This window comes from Protopterus annectens, chromosome 9.part0 (assembly GCF_019279795.1).
Source record: "Protopterus annectens isolate FY-2018-M chromosome 9.part0, PAN1.0, whole genome shotgun sequence".
In the NCBI taxonomy this organism is placed as follows: Eukaryota; Metazoa; Chordata; order Ceratodontiformes; family Protopteridae; genus Protopterus; species Protopterus annectens.
The window spans coordinates 114,051,063-114,073,020 of record NC_056743.1 but is presented as its reverse complement, the minus strand read 5'-3'; the positions used below and the strand labels follow the sequence as shown (position 1 = coordinate 114,073,020).

At 41.8% G+C, this 21,958-nt stretch overlaps 1 protein-coding gene across 1 annotated transcript in view; it reads left to right on the top strand.

Annotated features, from left to right (window-relative positions):
• LOC122811072 (diacylglycerol kinase zeta-like) overlaps positions 1-21,958 on the top strand; it is a 3,109,428-nt gene that overhangs the window by 1,844,680 nt on the left and 1,242,790 nt on the right. Inside the window, exon 17 of the mRNA XM_044082630.1 lies at positions 716-771. Within this exon, the coding sequence (XP_043938565.1) occupies positions 716-771 (56 nt within the window). The remainder of the gene's footprint in view (positions 1-715; positions 772-21,958) is intronic.

Genomic DNA, 21,958 nt, shown 5'->3' with positions numbered 1-21,958 from the left:
CCACTTGGTCAAAGACTCATACTTTGTTACACATTACAAATTAGACATTGTCTCCAGAAGCAGAGCTTCCTTTGGTTCGACAGTGCTGTGGCATGTCCTTCCATAAGGGTCTCCCAAGAGTTACATAGCTAGGAACTCTGACCCATTCATGAGGAAGAATGAAAAGGGCAACATCAGATTTAGAAGTTAAGTATTTACAATAATTTGGCATCTATGTTGTCCTTTTTCGTTCTTCCTCACCTTCCCTCCCAGCCATCCCCCGGCCCCGTCACTCCTTGAAAGATCTTTGGATGATATTGGAATCATCATGTTCCTGGTCTGAGCCTCAATCTTTCCTTGTGTCTTTTCTAACTTTGTGGCACAGTGGGGGTAAGGCAGCAAACTCGATCTAAGGGGCTGAGGATCGATTAGAACATTATGGGTAGAGGAAGGAGCTAGAGTTTCAGATCCTAAGTCTCACAGATGCGGCTGAGTTGGATCCGAGGATCGAATCCTAGACCCATTCCTGAGGAAGAAAGAAAATGGACAACACAGATGCCAAGTTACGGTAAGTACATAATGTCTAATTTTATTGAATTTTGCATTTGTTGCTTCTTTTTCAAGACAATTTTGTGATTGAGTTTCATGTATATATTCTTAAACAGGAAAGGCAAAAAAGTAAACATGAATGGAAGAAACTTATAATTGCAATAATTTATTTTCTTATTTCTTCCAGAGGCAAATCCAGAGAAGTTTAACAGTCGTTTTAGAAACAAAATGTTCTATGCTGGGGTAGGTATTTGCATTGAAAAGAAATCTTCCTAGCATGGTAAATGTTGTGTAAGCCTTGCCTTATTTGGGGGAAGGGAAGCTACCTTGCTTACCAGTGGGAGTGGGAAGCATTGAGCTGCCTTTTGTCCAGTTTTGTGAGGTTTCAGCCAGTAACTAGTAGTTTATTGGTCGTTTTGGGCCAGTTTCTAGCTTTTTCCAGCCCCCTGGTATAAAACGCGCTAAACGCGCGTTAGCGCGATTTAGAGCGGAGCTGCCACTGTTGCACACTAGGGCAGTGCCGGTTAAGCAGGTTTAAACTATTCGGGCTACCTAAAGTCCACTCTTCAAATTTTCCCTTAAAACTACCTTCCTCGAACTATACTACTGATCAAATCAGCGTATCCTATAACTAAAAGATCAACTCTACTTGACTCCAAGTAGACTATTCTCTATCTATTAAACCTAGCACTTGCTCCTACAGTACTTATTACCTTGATACGGCACTCTTGTCATAGATAGTACCCCAAAAGGCAACCCCCCATTTCTCGGTCACCCACGTCCCCCGGAATCTTTTATTAAAGTTTTTCGTCTACCCTTCTAGCATGTCGAGGGATCAGTTGCTAGTGTCCTCTCCTGCTCAGCTGGTGAACCTGGGAATATTGAGGCAATGTTTCAATTGCCTCATGTACCTGAACAACCCTTTCCTCCTCCCACAAAACACAAATACATGCGAGAGATGCAACTATACGGCCAAACTGGAGGCTGAACTCTCTCAACATAGGACTGGCAAGACCAGTCAGGAGGAGAAGGTTACCACACACACTATAGACCCAGTCTCACATAGTACCATTACAACCTCAAATCATACACATAAACATACAAAGACATACTCGGAGGCTCTGATCAAAATCTACCAAAACAGCAGAGGCCACCAAAGCAGACACCCAAACAACCACCACCTCAGAACACAACACCGCAACACATAGACCTCACAGTCAGAGTGTCAAACAGTCACAGCCCTTAAGGCCAAACACAATGCCAGACACACTAGTCATTGGTGACTCCATAGTCAGACACACTGATGTCCCGCTCACCAGACTGAGTAAGGAGAAGGTCACAGTAAGCTGCCTGTCGGGCGCTAGAATCCGCCACATAACGCAAGCACTCAGGTCTCTCAACAGCAGGTACAAATATGACTCAGTCATTGTCCACGCTGGTGTAAGCGACCTGAGGCGTACCTCCTTGGACTACATGAAAAGAGACATTGAGGAGCTCTCTGATTATGTAGCCCAGGCAGGTATGACCCTGACCTTGAGCAGTATCCTACCTTCACCAAGAATGATGCCACAATACAGAGATAAGATGATCAGCTTTAACAATTGGCTTAAACACTGGTGTCATTCAAAGGGGATCCAGTATCTGTCTGCCTGGGATGACATGCTGGACAAGCCACGCTGCTTCGCAAGGGACGGCTTGCACCTGTCACCCTGGGATTCGGATATTGGCAAAGGCTCTTGCCACCCCCATAGTGCCTTTTTAGGCAAGGCTCAAATTCTAAACCTACCACCCTAGAACACAAAAAGGAAAAAACTAAGGGTAATGCTGCTCAATGCCAGAAGTCTAAATCTCAAAATGCACTTTTCGAGGCCCTTCTCAGTATGGAGAACATAGATGTCTGTGCTGTGACAGAAACCTGGTTCAAGGCTCCTGAGAGCACCCCAGCGCTATCAGGTTTTACCTCATATCATGCGTTCCGGCCCCAAAATCTGGACAATACCAAGAAAGGAGGGGTATCCATATTCATCAAGGACACCCACACCTCAAGACTGGTGGCAACGCACGATGCATCAGAGACCATCCAGGTGCAATTAACCATAGGCAAGACTGCTCTGCAAATTGTAGCATGTTACAGGCCACCCTCACAAACTCAGGAAACTCACATGGCCTTCCTGAAAACACTAGAGGGATAAATGTATCACCAAACACCATCATACTAGGTGACTTCAATTACCCTAATATAGACTGGGAACACTACTCAAGCCCAAACACCCTAGCCCAAAAGTTCCTGGAATTCATAAACTCAAATGCCATGGAACAACTAGTCACCATCCCCACAAGAGGAGATAACATACTTGATCTCATCATCACGAACATGGGAGCACAATGTTCAACACCGGAAGTATACCCCTCACTGGTGAGATCAGATCACAAACTAATCTCGCTGGAGGTCCTCATCCCACCCCACCTGAAATAAAAAGACCACAGTAAAGAACTTCTCAAAAGCCGACTTCACACTTCTAAAGACTAGTGTGGTCTCCTTTCAGGCCCCGAGCGGAAAACAATACTCAAGCTGCTGAATCACTTACAAACGCCTTCTACCAGCACCTGCAGGACTGCATGGATAAGGCAATCCCAAGCAAAACAAAGACTCTTTGTACCAAAGGCAAGCGTCCAGTCTGGTGGACCCCAGCCATAAACAAACTCTACAACAAAAGGAGGAAGCTACTACAAGATAGAGCAAAATCCTTAAAAGGTAAGACACCCTTGATCACTATAAGTAAAAAACTAAGAGCTCTCATAAAATCATCCAAAGCAAATTTCAAGAGAAAAATAGCTAAAGACTCAAAAGACAATCATAAGGCCTTCTTTAGCTATGTTAGAAACCTAGGAGGAAACTCCCAGATATGCTCAGAACTAGTTCAAAATGATGTGAAGATTACTGATCCTACAGACATTGCCAACATACTGGCTGACAGGTTCAGTGCAAACTTCTCCCCACCCTCGACCCCAAAAGGAGAGGTATCTTTACCAAATGAGTGCAGTCACCCAAACATCTCCAGCGCCCAAGTGAGAACTGCTCTCTCCAAAACAAAAAACACAGCATCCATGGGACCCGATGGTGTCCCCGGCTGTGTGCTCCACGAACTCAATGAGGAATTAAACCCACAGCTAGGACAGCTGTTTAATCAAAGTCTTACCTCTGGATACGCACCCAGGAGTGGCGCACTGCAACTGTGGTCCCACTTCACAAAGGCGGTGCCTCCACAGACCCTGGAAATTACCGGCCCATTAGCTTGACAAGCCTTATCTGCAAAGCCATGGAGAGGATCATAATGGACCTCATAAATAAAGACATAGGGAATTTGCAGACTTTGGATCCAACCCAGTTTCGCTTTGTCAAAGGCAGATCATGCCTTTTAAACTTGGTTGACTTTTTGAAACAGTCACCAAAGCCATTGATGAGGGAAAGGCAGTCCATACAGCCTACCTCGATCTGGCTAAGGCCTTCGATACAATACCCCACTCGGGTATCATTGAAAAACTCATCAGCTTAAATGTTAACCCATACATCACAAGATGGGTTGCAAACTGGCTGAGTGACAGAACCCACAGGGTCAGAGTTGCTGGCGCCATGTCAGACTCAAAGCCTGTCACAAGTGGTGTCCCACAGGGCTCAGTCCTGGGCCCACTCTTGTTTGGCATCTACTTTTCCGAAGTACAAGCAAACACAGGAGGGTTATGGCTGACAAAGTTTGCAGATGACTGCAAACTGGGCGCCATAGTAGAAAACACATCTGACACAGATATCCTTCAGAAGGGTCTCACAGCAACGCATAAGTGGTGCCAGAGCCACGACCTAAAGTTAAATGCCAAAGAATGCATAGTCATACCCTTCGGGAAAAACAAGGTTACCCCTAGCTACCAAATAGGTGGCAATCCACTGAGCACAGAAGAAGTTATCAGGGACCTGGGGACCCAGGTTGATAGTAGTCTGTCATTCGACACCCATGTAGCTAAAGTAGTTAGGAAGTCCTTCTACATTGCCCACCTTATCATGAAGGGATTCTCATCTAGATCAAGGGAGGTCATAGTCTCCCTTTACTCATCACTCATCAGACCAATGATTGAGTACAATGCCCCATTCGAATGTATCTGACCCGACACTTGCAGCAGCTGGAGATGCCACAAAAGTTCCTCACCAAAAGGATAAAGGGTCTCAAAAATCTGTCCTATGCTGCCCGACTGAAAGAACTCCAGCTCTATTCAGTCGCACCGCTTGCTCAGAGGTGACCTTTGCCTAACATACAAGGCCATGTCAAACCCAGATTTGATGAATATGCTTCACCTCAAAAATCTAGATCCATCAGAGCCACAAGGGCGGGAGACTTAAACCTCGACACGGCTATTAATAGGACGTGCTGGAGGGATAGATTCATTACCCAAAGACTCCCTATGCTGTGGAACAAAATCCCGGTACATGTGAGGCAGAGCACCTCGCTGGCCTTGTTCAAGAGAAATCTTGACCAATGGATGGGAGATCGCAGATATACCCCAGGAATTACCTCAGTGTCACTGCTCGACAGAGGCACAGCAAAATAATGGGTATAGTTCCCCATACTAAAGGGGTGGCGTAAGCCACAAAACAATGGGCTAGGCTTATAAATGCCCTCGGGCAGATAGCCTAGTATGAACCTATGAACCTATAAGATGTTGTAACCCAGCAGTGTATGCACAACTATGTGACATAATTAGAAATCACTTAAAATACATTTAAAATATATGGACTATGATCATATGTTTCTTTATCATACTGGCCTATATTTCAAAATAATTTAACCTTTGCTATATTGCCATGCTTGACCTGTCCTCTTGGCTGTCAGGGAAGCATGCACAGAATTTGGAGTATGGGGGTTGACTGTGCATTGCTGGGTAACAGTCCTGTTTGTGTAAAGGAAATATAGTACCTGGCTTGAGTAAAATTAGGCATTTTTTTCTCCCCTTTGCAGTACATCCAACAAGGGTGTTGGAATTGCTAGAAAGCCAACCTCTTCACTTTTATTTCAAAATACATCTTACTGATTTTGGTTATCCAGAAAAAAATGGTTGAGGTCTCTCTCCTTCAGTGAGGAAAAAAATACAGTAAGTGCAGATGTTATAAAAGCAATAGCAAAATTGTGCAATAAAGTAATACTATGACCCACTGCTTTTTGTGGTAAGAATAAGAGCTCAGTACTTTAACCATCCCAAACCAAGCAGATGTTTAAAGCAGGACACCATTAGGTAGTAATTTTAGTCAGATAAGCCATTTGACTGAGGAGGTTGTAGATATTTGCTATTTATTTTTTTATGTAAATTTTTTTTTAAGCTGGTAGTCCCATGGGGCCAAATGTGTTTTTTGAGGATTGTTAAGGTTTAAATACCAGTGGAGATTTGTATAGTGTAGAATAGAGTATGTGTGCTGTATCTTTAAGAAACATTTCAAGGACTGAACATGCATATAAATAGTCAGCACATGCTAGCTTCAGTGCCATTTTGAGAGTGCAGCCAGAGAGTGAGCATGTATTAGTGTAATAGCTAGTTTATAGGTTTATCTATCTTAAAGTTATTAAGCCTCAATCCTGATGTGTTTGTACATAATAAAGCTGGTTGAACAGAACCCACAAAGTCTCGTCTATTGTATCTGACTAGACGAATGACATGTTGTCAGAGCCGGGATTCCAGAGACTGATATTCAGAGCTATGAGGTGCACAGATAACAGTGAAGGTAAACTAAGATAAATGAGCATTAAAAAAGCCAGAAAAGAAACAAAGGTAATGTAAACTTGCACAAACTATTTTATAAAAAGGATAAAGCAAAGCATTACAAGGGTGCAAAACGCATTATTAAACAAGTGAGAGGTACAAAAGATTTATTAATTAAACAAAATGTTTAAGATGAATAGATCTGTAAAGTGATCATCAGAAAAGCACATAAGGAATTTGAAATTACATTGGAATTGCAAAACGAGTATGTTTAAAGCAAAATGAGCACAAGAAAAGTACAATGGGTATGAAAAGAGATTAAATGAGCAATATGAATATAATAAGAGCAAAAAGGGCACATTAAGCATAAATAAACCAAGGCGACTGCATGTTTTTTGGCAAAGTGCTCTGTTTTGGCATAACTAAGTGCAACTATTTCATGAAGTGCAGTCAAAATACAGCCATTTCGAAAAGTTTCTTGTGCTGGGTGTGTCTGTTCACAAAGTGCCGCCATTACAAAGTGTTTCTTGCACTGTAAAAAGTTATTTAGCAAAGTGACGCCATTTTGGAGAAGTTTCGGTGTGCTGTGTATTGTTTACTCGCAAAGTGCAATTACTTCAAAATGTTTCTTACTCTGAGCCTCTTCTGTCCACTTCATTCACACAGTGCAGTTATTTTGAAATGTTTCTTACACTAAGAGGTGATTTCTTACAGTACAGTGATTTCAAGAGTATTACAGTGCAAGCGAGACTTATTTCGCAAAGTTCAGTTATTCAGAGGCTTGTTGTGCTATTGGTCATTTTTATAGGTACTGGCATAAATCTCTGGCCTATGTGTATGTTTGTGCATATTTGCAAAACCCTTCACTGGTATGTGTTAATATGGCATATGGATTTCGAAAGCCCTGTCCATTTGTATTTGATTACAATATTGAAGAGAATTGGAGAATGTTTGAGCAAGAGTACGATATTTTTATACAAGCAGCTTATTCTGACAATGATGCACACACTAGGGCATTCATTTTGCTAAGCCGAGATGGGTCAGAGCCTATTGCAAGAGAGCATTAATTTGTGTATGTACCAGCATTATATGAGGGAGAAGGTGAAAACCATCACATTCTTGTACAGGCTGAATAAAGGGAAGGCCCTGAGTGTCTGAAGCACAAATTCAGGCAAATGTGTAACCCCCAGACAAATATTACACTAGAGAGGTATTTGTTTTACACGAGAGATCAGAAACCAGGGGAAACTTTTGCAGCTTATATAACTGACCTGAGAAACAAAGCTTACTAGCCTCAGTAAGAAGCTGAGATCCCTCATAAAATCCTCCAAAGCTAGTTATGAAAATAAAATTGTCAAATATTCCAAAGACAACCACAAGGCATTCTATAACTATGTCAAGAATCTAAATGGCAATGCTCAGGTCTGCTCTGAGCTACAACAGAATGGCATTAAATATACTGATCCCAAGGATATTGCCAATATCCTGGCAGATGAATTCAGTGCCAACTTCACCCCCTCTCACCCCCTAAATGGCCCATCTCAATATCAGAAGATTGCCAAATTCTGGTAATGGCCACACAGGTAAAAAACACACTCTCCAAAGCTAAGAATACAGCATTCATGGGACCAGATGACATCCCGGGCTGTGTATTACATGAACTACAAAATGAACTGGCACCTCACCTAAGTGTTATGTTTAATCATAGCCTCACCTCAGGCTTCATGCCCACTGAGTGGCGCACAGCTACAGTTATCCCACTCCACAATGGGGGATCCAACTTGGATCCCGGGAACTACCACCCCATCAGTCTGACGAGCCTAATCTGCAAGGCCATGGAATGTATTATCATGGAACTTATAAACAAAGACATTGGCAACCTTCAAACACTGGACCACACCCAGTTTCGGTTCGTGAAGGGCCGATCTTGTCTCCTGAACCTGACTGACTTCTTCAAATCAGTCTTCAGAGCCACAGACGAGGGTAAGGCAGTCCACACAGCCTATCTGGACCTCGCCAAGGCCTTTGACACCATCCCCCACTCTGGAATCATAGATAGACTTACTAAGCTGGGCATTAATCCCTATATCACTCGATGGGTTGCCAACTGGCTTACTGACAGAACCCACACTGTAAAAGTAGCCGACTCCAAATCCAGCTCCAAACAAGTGACAAGTGGGAGTACCTCAGGGTTCAGTCCTGGGACCTCTCTTGTTTGGCATCTTCTTCTCTGAAGTACAGGACAACACTAAGGGACTCTGGCTAACAAAGTTCGCAGATGACTGCAAACTGGGAGCCATTACTGAATCCCCAAATTATGTGGATACTCTACAAAAGGGCCTTACAGAAACAGATGCTTGGTGCCAGAGCCATGGGCTCGAGCTCAATGCCAAGAAATGTATAGTTATCCTCTTTGGGAAAAAACATGTACCCGTGAATTACCACATAGGTGGCAGTACACTAAACACCGAAAGTGTGATAAGAGACTTAGGGACACAGGTGGACAGTGGTCTCACCTTCGATAACCACATCACCACAGCAGTCAGGAAATCCTTCTATGTGGCACACCCCATCACTAAGGGCTTTTCATCCAGGAAAAAGGAGGTCATTGACCCACTGTACTCATCCCTCATTAGGCCCATTATAGAATACAATGCCCCGTTTGGTCTGTACCTCTCAAGACATCTGCAACAACTGGAAAGGCCGCAGAAATACCTCACTAAAAGAATCACAGGCCTAAAGCAGATGCCCTACGCTGACCACCTAAAAAACTCCAACTATACTCTGTGGCATATCGTCTACTCAGAGGCGATCTCTGCTTAACATACAAGGCCATGTCAAACCCAGAGCTGTTGGACGTGCTACACTTAAAGAAATCCCAATCCCTCAGAGCCACACACTCCAGGGATCTAAACCTTGTCATCACAATAAACAAAACATGCTGGAGGGATAGGTTCTTGACCCAGAGACTCCCCAGACTCTGGAATAGACTACCCATACATGTCAAGCAGAGTGCCTCTTTGGCCCTCTTCTAAAGGAACTTTGACGATTGCATGGGAGAAAGGAAATTAACCCTGGGGATCACATCAGTCGCCCTGCTAGACAGGGGTCCAGGGGAGTAAATAGTGTGGGAAGAAATAGCCAGGGAATTCTCATGGCTAGGCTTGTACAGGCCATAGTGCCGATAGCCTAGTACCAACCTATGAACCTATAAAATGTGTCTGTTTGGTGACTTATATTGTATGTGGTATGTGCTGCTGTGAGAAAGAGTTTGCTTCATGACAGTGATTTAACGTTGAGCAAAGTTATTGAGATTTGTTACAGAAAGGCACACAAGTATGCTTGCAAGTGATAAGAGTGTAGTTTCAGCAGGCTCTAGAGCAAATGTAGACAACATGTAGCATGTGGCAAACAAAAGCTGGCCTAAGCACATGGCAGCCACAGCCTGTGCTAATTCACCAGGGAAACCACATAGTTTTCCAGCAAGTTCTAAGAAAGGAGCATGCTCAGTGCAGTACAAGCGTGAGTCAGCAAATCCCAAATCCAGCTTTATTTTTAACTGTCACAATTGTAGTGCCAATCATGAGTCTAAAAGAGAGAAATGCTTAGCATTTGGTCAGCAATGCCAGAAGTGTAAAAAACTTAACCATTTTCAAAAGTTTTGCAAATCAAGTAAACTTCACACAGATATAAAGAAAGATCTCTCAGAAAAGTAAACTGATAAAGTAGAATTGCAGCAATCTACTTTCTACATAGATGGTGAATCAGTATTGGTGAAAAGGTTGATGCAGTGAATTTGTTGACAAACAATGAAGAGTTTTGTACTGTCCAGATCAGTAGTAAATCCACCAAGCTCAAAGCAGTTACTGGTTTAAAGTGTAATGTTATGTCAGCAGATACGTTTGCTAAGGTGAGAGCTAATGAACAAGTCAGTCTGACGAGCTGTGTGAAATTTGTTGCTTATGGAGGTGAAGAAATTCAAACTGAAGGCTCGGTAGTGCTTTCATGTTATTTGGCTAGGAAATGTTACAGCTTGTTCTATGTGGTCCAAAGACCTGTGCAGTCATTATTGGGTCTCAGTTTGAGAATGAATTTGCTTTCTTTTACTAAAGAAGTTTATCATATAAGCACATCTCCTAGTTCCAATTTTACTGAAGCCATTTTCTCGGAGTATGCTGATGTTTTCAATGACAAGTTGAGCAAACTTCCAGTTGTGTGTTCTATGAATTTAGACCCAACTGTTAGTCCTGTGGTCAGACCAACAAGAAAAGTTCCGATAGCTATGCAGGATAGAGTTAAAGCTCACTTGGATAAAATGATCCAGCAAGGTATAATTTGTCCAGTCACAAACAACTGAATGGGTGTTGTCCATGGTAGCAGCCCACTATTGACCGAAGAGATTTGAACAAAGCATCAAAGAGACCGCATCATTCAATGTGTGCAGTCGAGATGGTCACAGCCCTAATACTGAATGGCACTGTTTTTTCTGTCTTAGGTGCAAAAAGTTCATTTTGGCAAGTGATGCTTGATCGCAAATCCTCATTACTGACTACATTCAGTACCCCGTTTGGTAGATATAGATTCTTCAGGATACCATTTGGAATAAATTCTGCAAATGAAGTCTTTCAGCGTGCAGTGGAGCAATTTTTTTCAGGTTATCCTTGTGCCATAATAGATGATTTATTGATTGGAGGCAATGGTGAAGCAGAACATGACAGAAATCTTAAGAGAGTTCTAGATAGAGCATGTGAAGTGAACTTAAAGCTCAGTTCTCTGAAGTGCAAATTCAGACTACCAGAAGTTACATATGTAGGTCAATTATTTACCAGCACTGGCTTGCAACCAGACCCATCCAAGCAAGAAGACATTCTTGAGATGCCAGCACCAGATAATGCTCAAGCTCTACGTTTTCTTGATATGGTCAACTATATAGGCAACTTTATACCAGACCGCAGTGAGTTAACACCTTTGAGAGAGCTAACATGGAAAAATGTTACATGATCTTGGTTGGAACAGCACCAGAAAGCATTTGAAGACCTTAAGCAGAACATTGCCACCCCACCTAGATTAAGATACTATGATGTCAAACCAGTAACCCTTTATTGTGATGCTTCAAAATTTGGTCTTGGCACAGTCATCCTTCAAGAAGGCAGACCAGTAGCCTATGCATGAAGAACTCTTACCCAAATTGAAATGCAGTATGCTCAAACTGATAGAGAACGTTTGGCAATAGTATTTGCATGTTCAAAGTTTCATGATTATATCTATGGTTGAGTTATTCAAATTGAAAGTGATCACCAACCTTTAGTTACTATTTTAAAGGAGCCCATGCATTCAGCTCTAGCAAGATTAGATTGCAAAAGTACAACTTCAAAATGGTCTGTACAAAAGGCAAATTTCTTTATCTAGCTGATACCCTATCCAGATCACCCAGAAATACAACAGAACAGCTTCATGCAGAGAATTCTGACTTTGACATCATGGAAGTGCATAATTTTTCTACTACAAGACTTGATGAGTTGAGAAATCATACAAAAACTGATCCAATTTTGCAAAAGCTCAACCACTACATTAATGTTGGATGGCTGTCAAAGCAATCTAGTGTACCACCTGAAGTGCAAACTTATTTTCCTTACAGAGTTGAGATATTGATAGAAAATTTCATTATTTTCAAATATCCTAAAATTGTTGTCCCTGCTTCCTTACAACATGAATATATCCAGATTTTGCATTGTGTTCCACACCAGAGATCAACCACTCGCTGGTTAGATCTGACCATAAACAAATCACTTTGGATATCCATATTCTGCCCCCATCCCAGGACAAGAAATCCACCATGAAAAACTTTTCAAAAGCAAACTTTACATTGCTTAAGACCGAGGTGGAAAGTTTCAAAGCCCTCAAGCTGAAGGATAACATTGTCCAAGCTGCAAAATCCTTTACTAATGCATTCTATGGGCAGCTACCAGAATGCATGGATCGTGCCATCCCAAGCAAAACCAAGACTCGCTCCTCCAAGAAAAGGAAACCAGTCTGGTGGACTCCTGCCATAAACAAGCTATACAATAGAAGGAGGAAACTAGTACAGAAAAGAGTAAAATCCCAAGAAGGGAAGACATCCCTGATCACTATCAGCAAGAAACTACGATCCCTCATAAAATCATCCAAGGTGAGCTTTGAAAGAAAAATTGCCAAGGACTCCAAAGATAACCACAAGGCATTCTTTAGCTATGCCAAGAATCTAAGTGGCAATGCTCAGATCTGCACGGATTTAGTGCAGAATGGCACAAAATACACTGAACTGACCGATATCGCCAACATCCTGGCAGACAGGTTCAGCGCAAACTTCACCCCCAAAAGGGCCCATAACCATAGCAGAAAAATGTAGAGTCCCTGAAATAACAGACACTCAGGTTAAAACAGCCCTCTCCAAAGCCAAAAACACAGCATCAATGGGACCGGACTGTGTCCCAGGCTGCGTCGTACACGAGCTCAAAGATGAACTAACCCCTCAGCTAAACACATTGTTCAAACTCAACCTCTCCACAGGCTACATACCCATAGAGTGGTGCACAGCAACGGTTATTCCGCTCCGCAAAGGTGGAGCCACAACAGACCCTGGGAACTATCGCCCTATAAGCCTGACTAGCTTGGTCTGCAAGGCTATGGAGTGCATCATCATAGAACTCATTAACAGAGACATTGGGAATCTCCAAACACTGGACCCTACCCAGTTTGGCTTTGTTAAGGGCAGATCATGCCTCCTAAACCTGGTGGACTTCTTTGAGACAGATACCAAGGCTATAGATGAGGGGAAGGTGGTACACACAGCCTACATAGACCTCGCTAAGGCCTTCGACACCATTCCCCATTCTGGTATTATAGACAAGCTCACCAGCCTGAACATAAATCCCTACGTCACAAGATGGGTTGCCAACTGGTTCACGGACAGAACCCACGTGGTGAGAGTTGCGGGAGCTAGGTCTGACTCTAAACCGGTTACAAGTGGCGTTCCCCAGGGCTCAGTCCTAGGACCCCTCCTGTTCGGCATATACTTCTCAGAGATACAGGCAAGCACAGGAGGACTATGGCTGACCAAGTTCGCAGACGACTGCAAACTAGGGGCTACAATTGACTCTCCGGCTGACACAGACATCTTTCAAAAGGGTCTCAGTGAGACGGATACCTGGTGTCAAAATCATGGCCTTAAGCTAAATGCCAAAAAGTGCATAGTCATCCCCTGTGGAAAAAACAAAGTACCCACAAACTACCACATAGGTGGTAGTCCCCTAAATACGGAAGACGTAATAAGGGATCTGGGGACCCAAGTAGATAGTAATCTCACCTTTGATAATGACATTGCCAAAGTGGTTAGAAAATCCTTCTACGTGGCCCACCTAATCACAAAAGGGTTCGCATCCAGATCAAAAGAGGTCATTGTGCCCCTGTACTCATCAGTCATCAGACCCATCATAGAGTACAATGCCCCATTTAGGATGTACCTTAAAAGACACCTGCAACAGCTGGAAAGACCACAGAAGTACCTCACCAAGAGGATCACTGACCTCAAACAGATGCCCTATGCAGCTCAACTGAAGAAACTCCAGTTGTACTCGGTTGCATATCACCTATTCAGAGGTGATCTCTGCCTGACATACAAGGCCATGTCCAACCCAGAATTGATGGACATGCTCCACCTAAAGAAAACCTTATCCCCTCGAGCCACACGCTCTAAGGATCTAAACCTCACCACAACAATAAATAAGACATGCTGGAGGGATAGATTCCTGTCCCAGAGACTTCCCTTGCTTTGGAACAAGATCCCAGTCTACATTAGGCAGAGCTCCTCGCTAACACTCTTCAAAAGAAACCTTGACGAGTGGATGGGAAACAGAAAGTTTACCTCGGGGATCACTTCAGTGGCTCTGCTGGACAGAGGCACAGGGAACTAATCTAAGGGGGGCGGCGAAAGCCAACACATTCTGGCTAGGCTTATAAATGCCTTCAGGCAGATAGCGTAGTACCAACCTATGAACCTATCACCCAGGTTGCGAGTCTACCAAACGAAGGATTAGTATTTTGACCTTCTCTAGCAAAAGATATTGATAAAGTACTTTCTTCTTGTTCAATATGCAATAGTAATAAACCACATTTGCAAAAAGAACCACTTCAGCTAAGTCAAGTTCCTGAACTACCTTGGTCAACAGTAGCCACTGATATGTTCGAGTGGAACAATCAGCATTGCTTGGTATTGGAAGACTCTTATTCTGACTGGTTTGAGATTGATTTGCTACGTAACCTAACATCCACTGCTGTTGTTACTAAGTTGAAACATAATTTTTCAGTCCATGGTAGTCCACACAAAGTTATTTCTGACAATGATACTCAATTTATTAGTCAGTTGTTACAGAAATTTGCAAAAGAATGGGACTGTACATGTTACTGGTAATCCAGAATATCCACAGTCAAATGGACTAGCTGAACGTGCAGTGCAGAGTGCAAAGCAATTACTTGAGAGGTCAAAGTGTGACAATACTGATGTCTTTTTGAATTTGCTTAATCTCAGAAACAGGGTCTATGTCATATAATCTAACTTCCATAATTTCGAACACCATATGTTTGAACTTGGAAGTTCGAAATATGGCAACATTGAAACCTCAGAACAGCGAATCACCAGAAACCTAATAAACCTACACTACACCTTACATGCACAACTATCTATGCACTAACCTTAACCCAAGCCCTAACGCTAAGGTCCGTCACTATCGCACATTTACTTTACCCGCACCCTAACCCTAAAGTCCGTCACTATCGCACACTTACCTTACCCGCACCCTAACCCTAAAGTTCGTCACTATCGCACACTTACCTTACCCGCACCCTAAACCTAAAGTCCGTCACTATCACACACTTACCTTACCTGCGCCCTAACCCTAAAGTCTGTCACTTTAGCCCACTTACCTTAACCACACCCTAACCCCAACGTCCATCGCACTCACACACTTACCTTAACCCGTTCTGTACCTTTCGCACCACACTACAGAAAATGTTGAAGCCGCGGAAACAGCCATCCAAATTCTTTCCCTGGGAAAGAATTAGAATTTCCACGGCTTTGACATTTTTATTTTTTGAACTTCCCTGTTCAAACTTCCAGCATTCGATATTTGACGGTCGATTAAATAACACGTACCCTCAGAAACATACCCTGTGACGATGTACTTGGCTCGCCTGTTTAGAGACTCCTGTCTAGGCAAACCAGAACAGCATTGCCTATCAGTTCTAGTTTGTTGAGGCCTAAAGCTGAGAACAACAGGACAATTACACCTCAACTATTCAGAAAGTGTTTTTTTGCAGAAGCCCAGCTATCATAAATCAAACCGATTTCTTTGTCCACTGAAAGGAGAGAGTGAGGATACAAATGGCAAAAGGTTTCGACCAGTTTGGTCTAACAGGTATATGTACCAAGCTGAGATCCTGCTTTGTAGAATCTAAGAGTGTGGCGTACAGAAGAAGTCTCAGCCATCTTCTTCCTGTATAAGAATCAATATCACAGCATTGTTCCAGTGATACAGACTCTAGATCTCAGATCAACCCAGACAATGTTCCTGTTGCAGAACGTATCTTAACTTCTTTTTCCATTCCTGATGATGTTCCTGATGTCCCAAAAGTTGAAAATCCAGCAGAGACAGTCCCAGTTGCTAGACCTGATTCTAATTTCTATGTCACATGATTGGTCGTATTTCCTGACCTAGTGTGAAATACACAGCAACCTGGACATAATTGTCTATATGTATTCAGTTCTGTATAATTGCATGACAAAGAATTATTTATATTGATTGCATGTGAGTTAATGTCATCAACATTGTGTGACTTATTTCTCAGAGAGGGAGGATGTAGAATAGAGTATGTGTGCTGTATCTTTAAGAAGTGTTTTAAGGACTGAACATGCATATAAATAGTCAGCGTGTGCTAGCTTCAGTGCCATTTTGAGAGTGCAGCCAGAGAGTGAGCATATATGAGTGTGATAGCTAGTTTGTTTATAAGTTTATCTAAGTTAAAGTTGTTAAGCCTCAGTCCTGATGTGCTTGTACATAATAAAGCTGCTTGAACAGAACCCATGAAGTCTCGTCTGTTGTATCCTGATTAGAAGAGCGCATATAGCAATGATCATACTGTATAATTGCAATTGTACACAACTGACTTTATGGTGGAAAGGTGTTCCCTTAGCGAAAAACATTTTGGTTATGGAGGTGAAGAAATTCAAACTGAAGGTTCAGTAGTGCTTTCATGTTATTTGGCTAGGAACTGTTACAGCTTGTTATTCTATGTAGTCCAAAGACCTGAGCTGTATTTTTTCAGCCTGTTTTCCTGTATCTGTAGTCTTCTTCCTGTGAAAGAATAAATCTTGTGTGAAGAAAGGCTTCCATATGTAAGAATCCTTTGCATGTACCTTCCTTTCCTCTTACGGTTGGGAGACTGCTACTCATTTATCTACATTTTCTTTGGTTGATGTGTTATAGGTGATTGCTGTTCAGTAGCACTAATTATCACTTTTGGATAATTTTTGTAGTAAAGACTTTCAACATAATGATATATCATTTTCCCTTATAAATCAGTAAATATAGTGTTTGTGCTTGATGTATTACCCCTAAATGTTTCCATGCATAATTCTTATTATCTTTGGTGATGCTTGACCATAACACACAGATGATGTTCATTCTCACTTCTGCAGTAACGTATGGTTACTTTCCTACCAAGGATACAGCACTTGGCCAGCTTGACAATCTACCTCCCCTCCATCTCACTCACACTGATTGCTGATAGGCCACACCCTTTTGTATGGAAGTATATCAGTCAGAGTAGGGTAAATCTTCAGTATCTTCCTGCCACCTCAAGGAGAAGCATCTCTCTGACTCCAGAGGAGCAGAAGTCAGTCAAGAACTTCTTGCGTAACAGATGGAGACCCCTTTTGGGGGCTCCTTCCTCCTATAAATATTTTTATTGAATATTTGTGATACTATTTCTGATCTGCCTAATAAACTCCACTACACTTGTACCCAAAAAGGAAAAAAAAGACAAGTAAAATTACTGCTTCAGCCTATGGTTAGTGACTCTGGTATGGCCAAAGACAGTTTCACAGACCACTTAACTATTGTCTTGACTCCTTGTGGTGTAGCTGTAATGGCCAGTATGGATCAGGGATTAGACAAATCCATACGGGCTGTTCCAATACCTGTTACAGGTATAAGAGAACTAAACACTTTAGATTCAGGAGATGTCCGAGGAAAGAGACCTCTGTCAGGAACAGTAGGCTGCCCCCTGACTTTTTTCCAATAGGTATATTCCTAGCAAAAAAACAAAGAAACAGAAACTCAGTTACAGAGCAGATGATCAGTTTGTTTCTGTATACAAGTCAGATGTTATATCTTTGGCTGAGAGTATTTTGCTGTTAGTCTGTTTGCCTTTGTACAGTTTTAGTACAGGTGTTGCAGGAGAACAGCATGTGTTTTCAGAGGATGATTATTCTGACATAGTTAGTGGTGATTCTCCTCAGGAATCCATCAGTCAGAACTCTGACACTTTAGATAGTGAACCTGAATTTAATTCTAGACAAGTTTTTTCCTTTATTGAAACTGATGTTAGACTCAGAGATGTTTCTGTTCGGAAGTAAAAGAGGCTCTCTCAGAACTAGGTGGACTATATGATCTTTTAGAGGCTAAGGTTCCTAATTCTGCACATATTCCTCCCATTTTGCTGGCTCTTGAAAACACTTTTAAAACTGCTCGCAAGGCTCCTGACTCAATGGCTGCAGTTCCAAAGAGAGCTGATAAGTAGTATGGGGTGTCTCCAGAGTATGAATGTCTTTACTCTTAGCTGTCAGTTGACCCTGCTGCAATAATCAAGCAACAAGAGCTAAAAAGAAATCTTTGGCTTCCTCTAACCTGACAAATGAGGTAAAAGACTTCTTGTATGTTATTAGCCTTTACGATCTAATATTGTCATGGCTATACGTGGAAGTTTGTGTTAAAATGTGCATATAGTTTGTAAGAAAGTGCTGCTTCATTCTCTACAGAAGGCGGGTCATATTTGAATCGGCTTGTTTCTAAGTTGATCACATTTTTAAACATCTTCTGAGAGGTGTATATCGTGCTGACACTGTCTCCAGAGCTTTTGCCTCTTCTCTGGTATTGAAATTTGTTTGATTGCATGATCAGAATTTTTTGTGATGATTTGAATTGTGAAATTCCTAATTCTCTACTTAGACCAGTCCTGGTGTTTGGGCCTTCAACTACACAGAAAATCGGATAACAGAGGTAAATTAGTGCATGAATGAAGTCTCTCTGATTTTTCAGGTGTCAAGGTTGTACCCTAACAAAGCTGCTTCTGAATCCTTTAGATGACACAACAAGTAGACTCCCAAAAGAAAACAGCTGCCTGTAAGATAGCTCTTCTAAACCAAATAATAGTAATAACTTTCTCAAAATAGTCAAGCACCATCTAATAAGTGATTCTTCCAGGAATCTAATCAACTTACCCACACCTCCTGCACCAGTTTACATACCTGTCTCACATCGACTGACCCTCAGCTCCTTAGCCTGGGGTCAGCTGGTTTCATTCAAGTTGTTGTTGAAGGTGATTCAGGAAGAATTCACATGACATTGGAAGGACTTTTGTCTTCCTTTCAGGTGAATTCCCACATATCCACCAATTCAGACAGATTGTTTCCACCAGTGATACAACATATGTTAGAAGTAGAACCAGTATCTGGATATTACATGGGCAAAGCTTTTTATTCCAGGATATTTTGTGTACCAAAGAAGGAATACATGAGGAGACCTGTGTTAGATCTGGCTTTTCTCAACCTTTATGTGAAAGTTCCAAAACTGAAGATGTTCACCCTACAGTCATTGCTTTCACTGCTTCCAGATAATTGTCTTATGGTAACACTGGATCTCAAAGATACTTACCATCGCATAATCATTGCTCACTGTTTTAGGAAATTTCTAAGGGTTGCTGTATCTGGATCACATTTTCAGTTTTCTGCATTACTCTTTTGGCTCTCCACTGCATCTCAAGCGTTCACAAAGTATCTTGTCCCAGTGGTGGCTCACTGCAGAATGTCGGATATCCATAATTTTCCTTGTTTAGATGACTTGCTTATTTCTGCAGAATCCTTTCGCAGATGTTTGGAGTCCTTAACAAAGGTGTCCAAATTTTTGTCAAATTTTTGATTTTACTTGAACCTCCAAAAGTCATGTCTCACACCCTCTCACAAATTTGTCTTTTTGGGGTGTCTGTTTGACATAGTCAAGCAAAAGACCTTTCTTCCAAAAGACAACGTAATAGTTTACCAGCAGATCTGAGTTTTTCCTGGCATTTCAGGCTCCTGCAAGAGAATTTCTCAGGGTTCTAGGCCTCATGGCATCCATGATCCTCATGATACCACTTGCCAGATTATACAAGAGAAGAATCCAATGGTTCTTAAAAAACAAACAACTACACCCTTGGACTTTCAGATCCACATGCTGTGGTTTGTAAGGTGAAGATTGGAGTAGTGGAGGGATCAAGTGATTCTCAGTCCAGGAATCACCGTCTCTTCCAACCCCAGTTCAATCTGTCTAGACAGATTCTTCAGATTATGCTTGGAGTGCAGGCTCCATGGAAGTAAAAGTGCAAGGTGTGCAGGGCCATACCTCTCAACCTCTTACAGTAAGAAATCTAGACAAAGCCAAAAATAATGGGAGAACTAAGACCTAAAAATAGGGACACTTTTAAGTATTGGTCTTACAAACTTAAAAAGTTGATAGAATAACAGATTTTGCATTAGTATGACATTTTGAAAGATATGAAGTCTGAAACTCAAATGTCTGTTATTATTTTCTGTCTTCAGTCTTCAGGGATTTGCCAGCAATTTTGCCAGAAAACCACAATTTTATGAGAAACTGACCAAAAATATGAGGCAAAAATGTGGACATTCTGTGAAAATCTGAACAGTTGAGAGGTATGTGTGGGACTATTTGGACAGTCCAAAGCATATAAACATCAAGGAAATTCTAGCTGTAATTCATGCTTTGAAATCTTTACATCATATATGGGCTCTGGGCCCTTTACAGTTGGTTATGGGACAACAACAAAGTGATGTGGTATCTCGACAAACAAGGGGGGGCACAAAGTCATACTGTCTTTGTCAGTTTGTAATGATGGCTTGGCAGTTGGCTCTTCAGCATTCTCTGACTCTTCAGGCCTCTGACATTCTGTAAGAGAAACACATTGTGGCAGACAGGCTAAGCAGATCCTGGTCAGACCATCATGAGGGGAAACTCAACCCTGGTTTGTTTCAGGACTTGATCCATATGTGAGGGACATTTCAAGTAGATTTGTTTGCCTAGTTACAAAACAGACAACTAGAAAAAGTTTGTTTTAAGACATCCTTGCAGCCAAGTATAGAGAACAGATATGCTCAGTTATTCCCTTGATCAGGAATATTCCTGTATGCTTTTTCACCCTTTCCAGTGATTTGCAGAATAATTCAAAAGATTCAGAAAGAATTACCAAAAATCATTGTTGTGACTCCCTTTTTACCAAGTAAAATTGTTCTTCTTTTTTATGGAATTGAGCAAGAGCAATTACCACACGCTTCCTCACAGACTGAATCTACTCACACAACACAAGGAGAGTTTAATGCACCTCATCGTCAACTAACTACAACTGACAGCCTGTATGATTCAATTTTAATATCTTTTAGGCAATAAAACCTGCTGTTATAAATTCTTACTTTGGCAAATAAAAGAGATTTTCTAGTTGGTGCCTTGCCAATCACATGGGGTAGTAGCACCTCTGGTTCTCAGATATTTGAAAGAGCTACTTAAAGATGGCTTGTCATATGCTTCCATCAAGGTGCATCTTGCAACCACCTCAGCTTGTCAACCTGTGGACCCCATTCTTTATTTGTGGTCAGTTTCTGAAAGGAAGCTGCATATCAGACTCCCTTTCAAGCAAATTCCTCCTCCTTGGCATTTCAGTTTTGTTCTAGAAAAAACTGGCATTACCTCCTTTTGAGCAAGTCTCTCAAGCTTACTTGCATTTCATTACTTGGAAAACTGTTTAACTTGTTGATCAGGCATCTGCAAGTTGAGTAATCTCACTTGCAAACTCTCATGGTGAGCAAACCAATCCTTTATTCATGTCTAAAGTATTTGAGTTTATCAAGCCATTAATCTCCCAGTTTTCTTCCCAGAGCCAAAAATCAAGGGAGAACAGATTCTACATACATTGGATGTGCACATGCAGCTCAGGTGCTACCTCAACAGAACCAAGTTGGCAAGCTGATACTGAGAATGATTGGCAGGTGCTGATGGGGGTGTGGATGCAGTACCAACATGCATTTATGAAACCATGAGGATACTGAGGCTTCTTAAATGAATGCCAATATTGCATTCACAGTTTTGTTTGAAATTCAGTGTATGCTAGTAACTGCAGCAATGTGTTTACTACAGTTGTAGCAAACAGCTGTTTCTATTGGTCCTTAACTTCTTAGTTTTGGGAAGACTTTGTGGTTTTCAAGTTTGGGTTCAGAGCCTCATGTAGAGAACTGTGCAGGATACTAGGTGACTTTCAGTTGTTCTATACCAGTTGCTGATAAAGCACTTCATTTCTTTGATTAAAAGTGCACAACTTTCTCCCA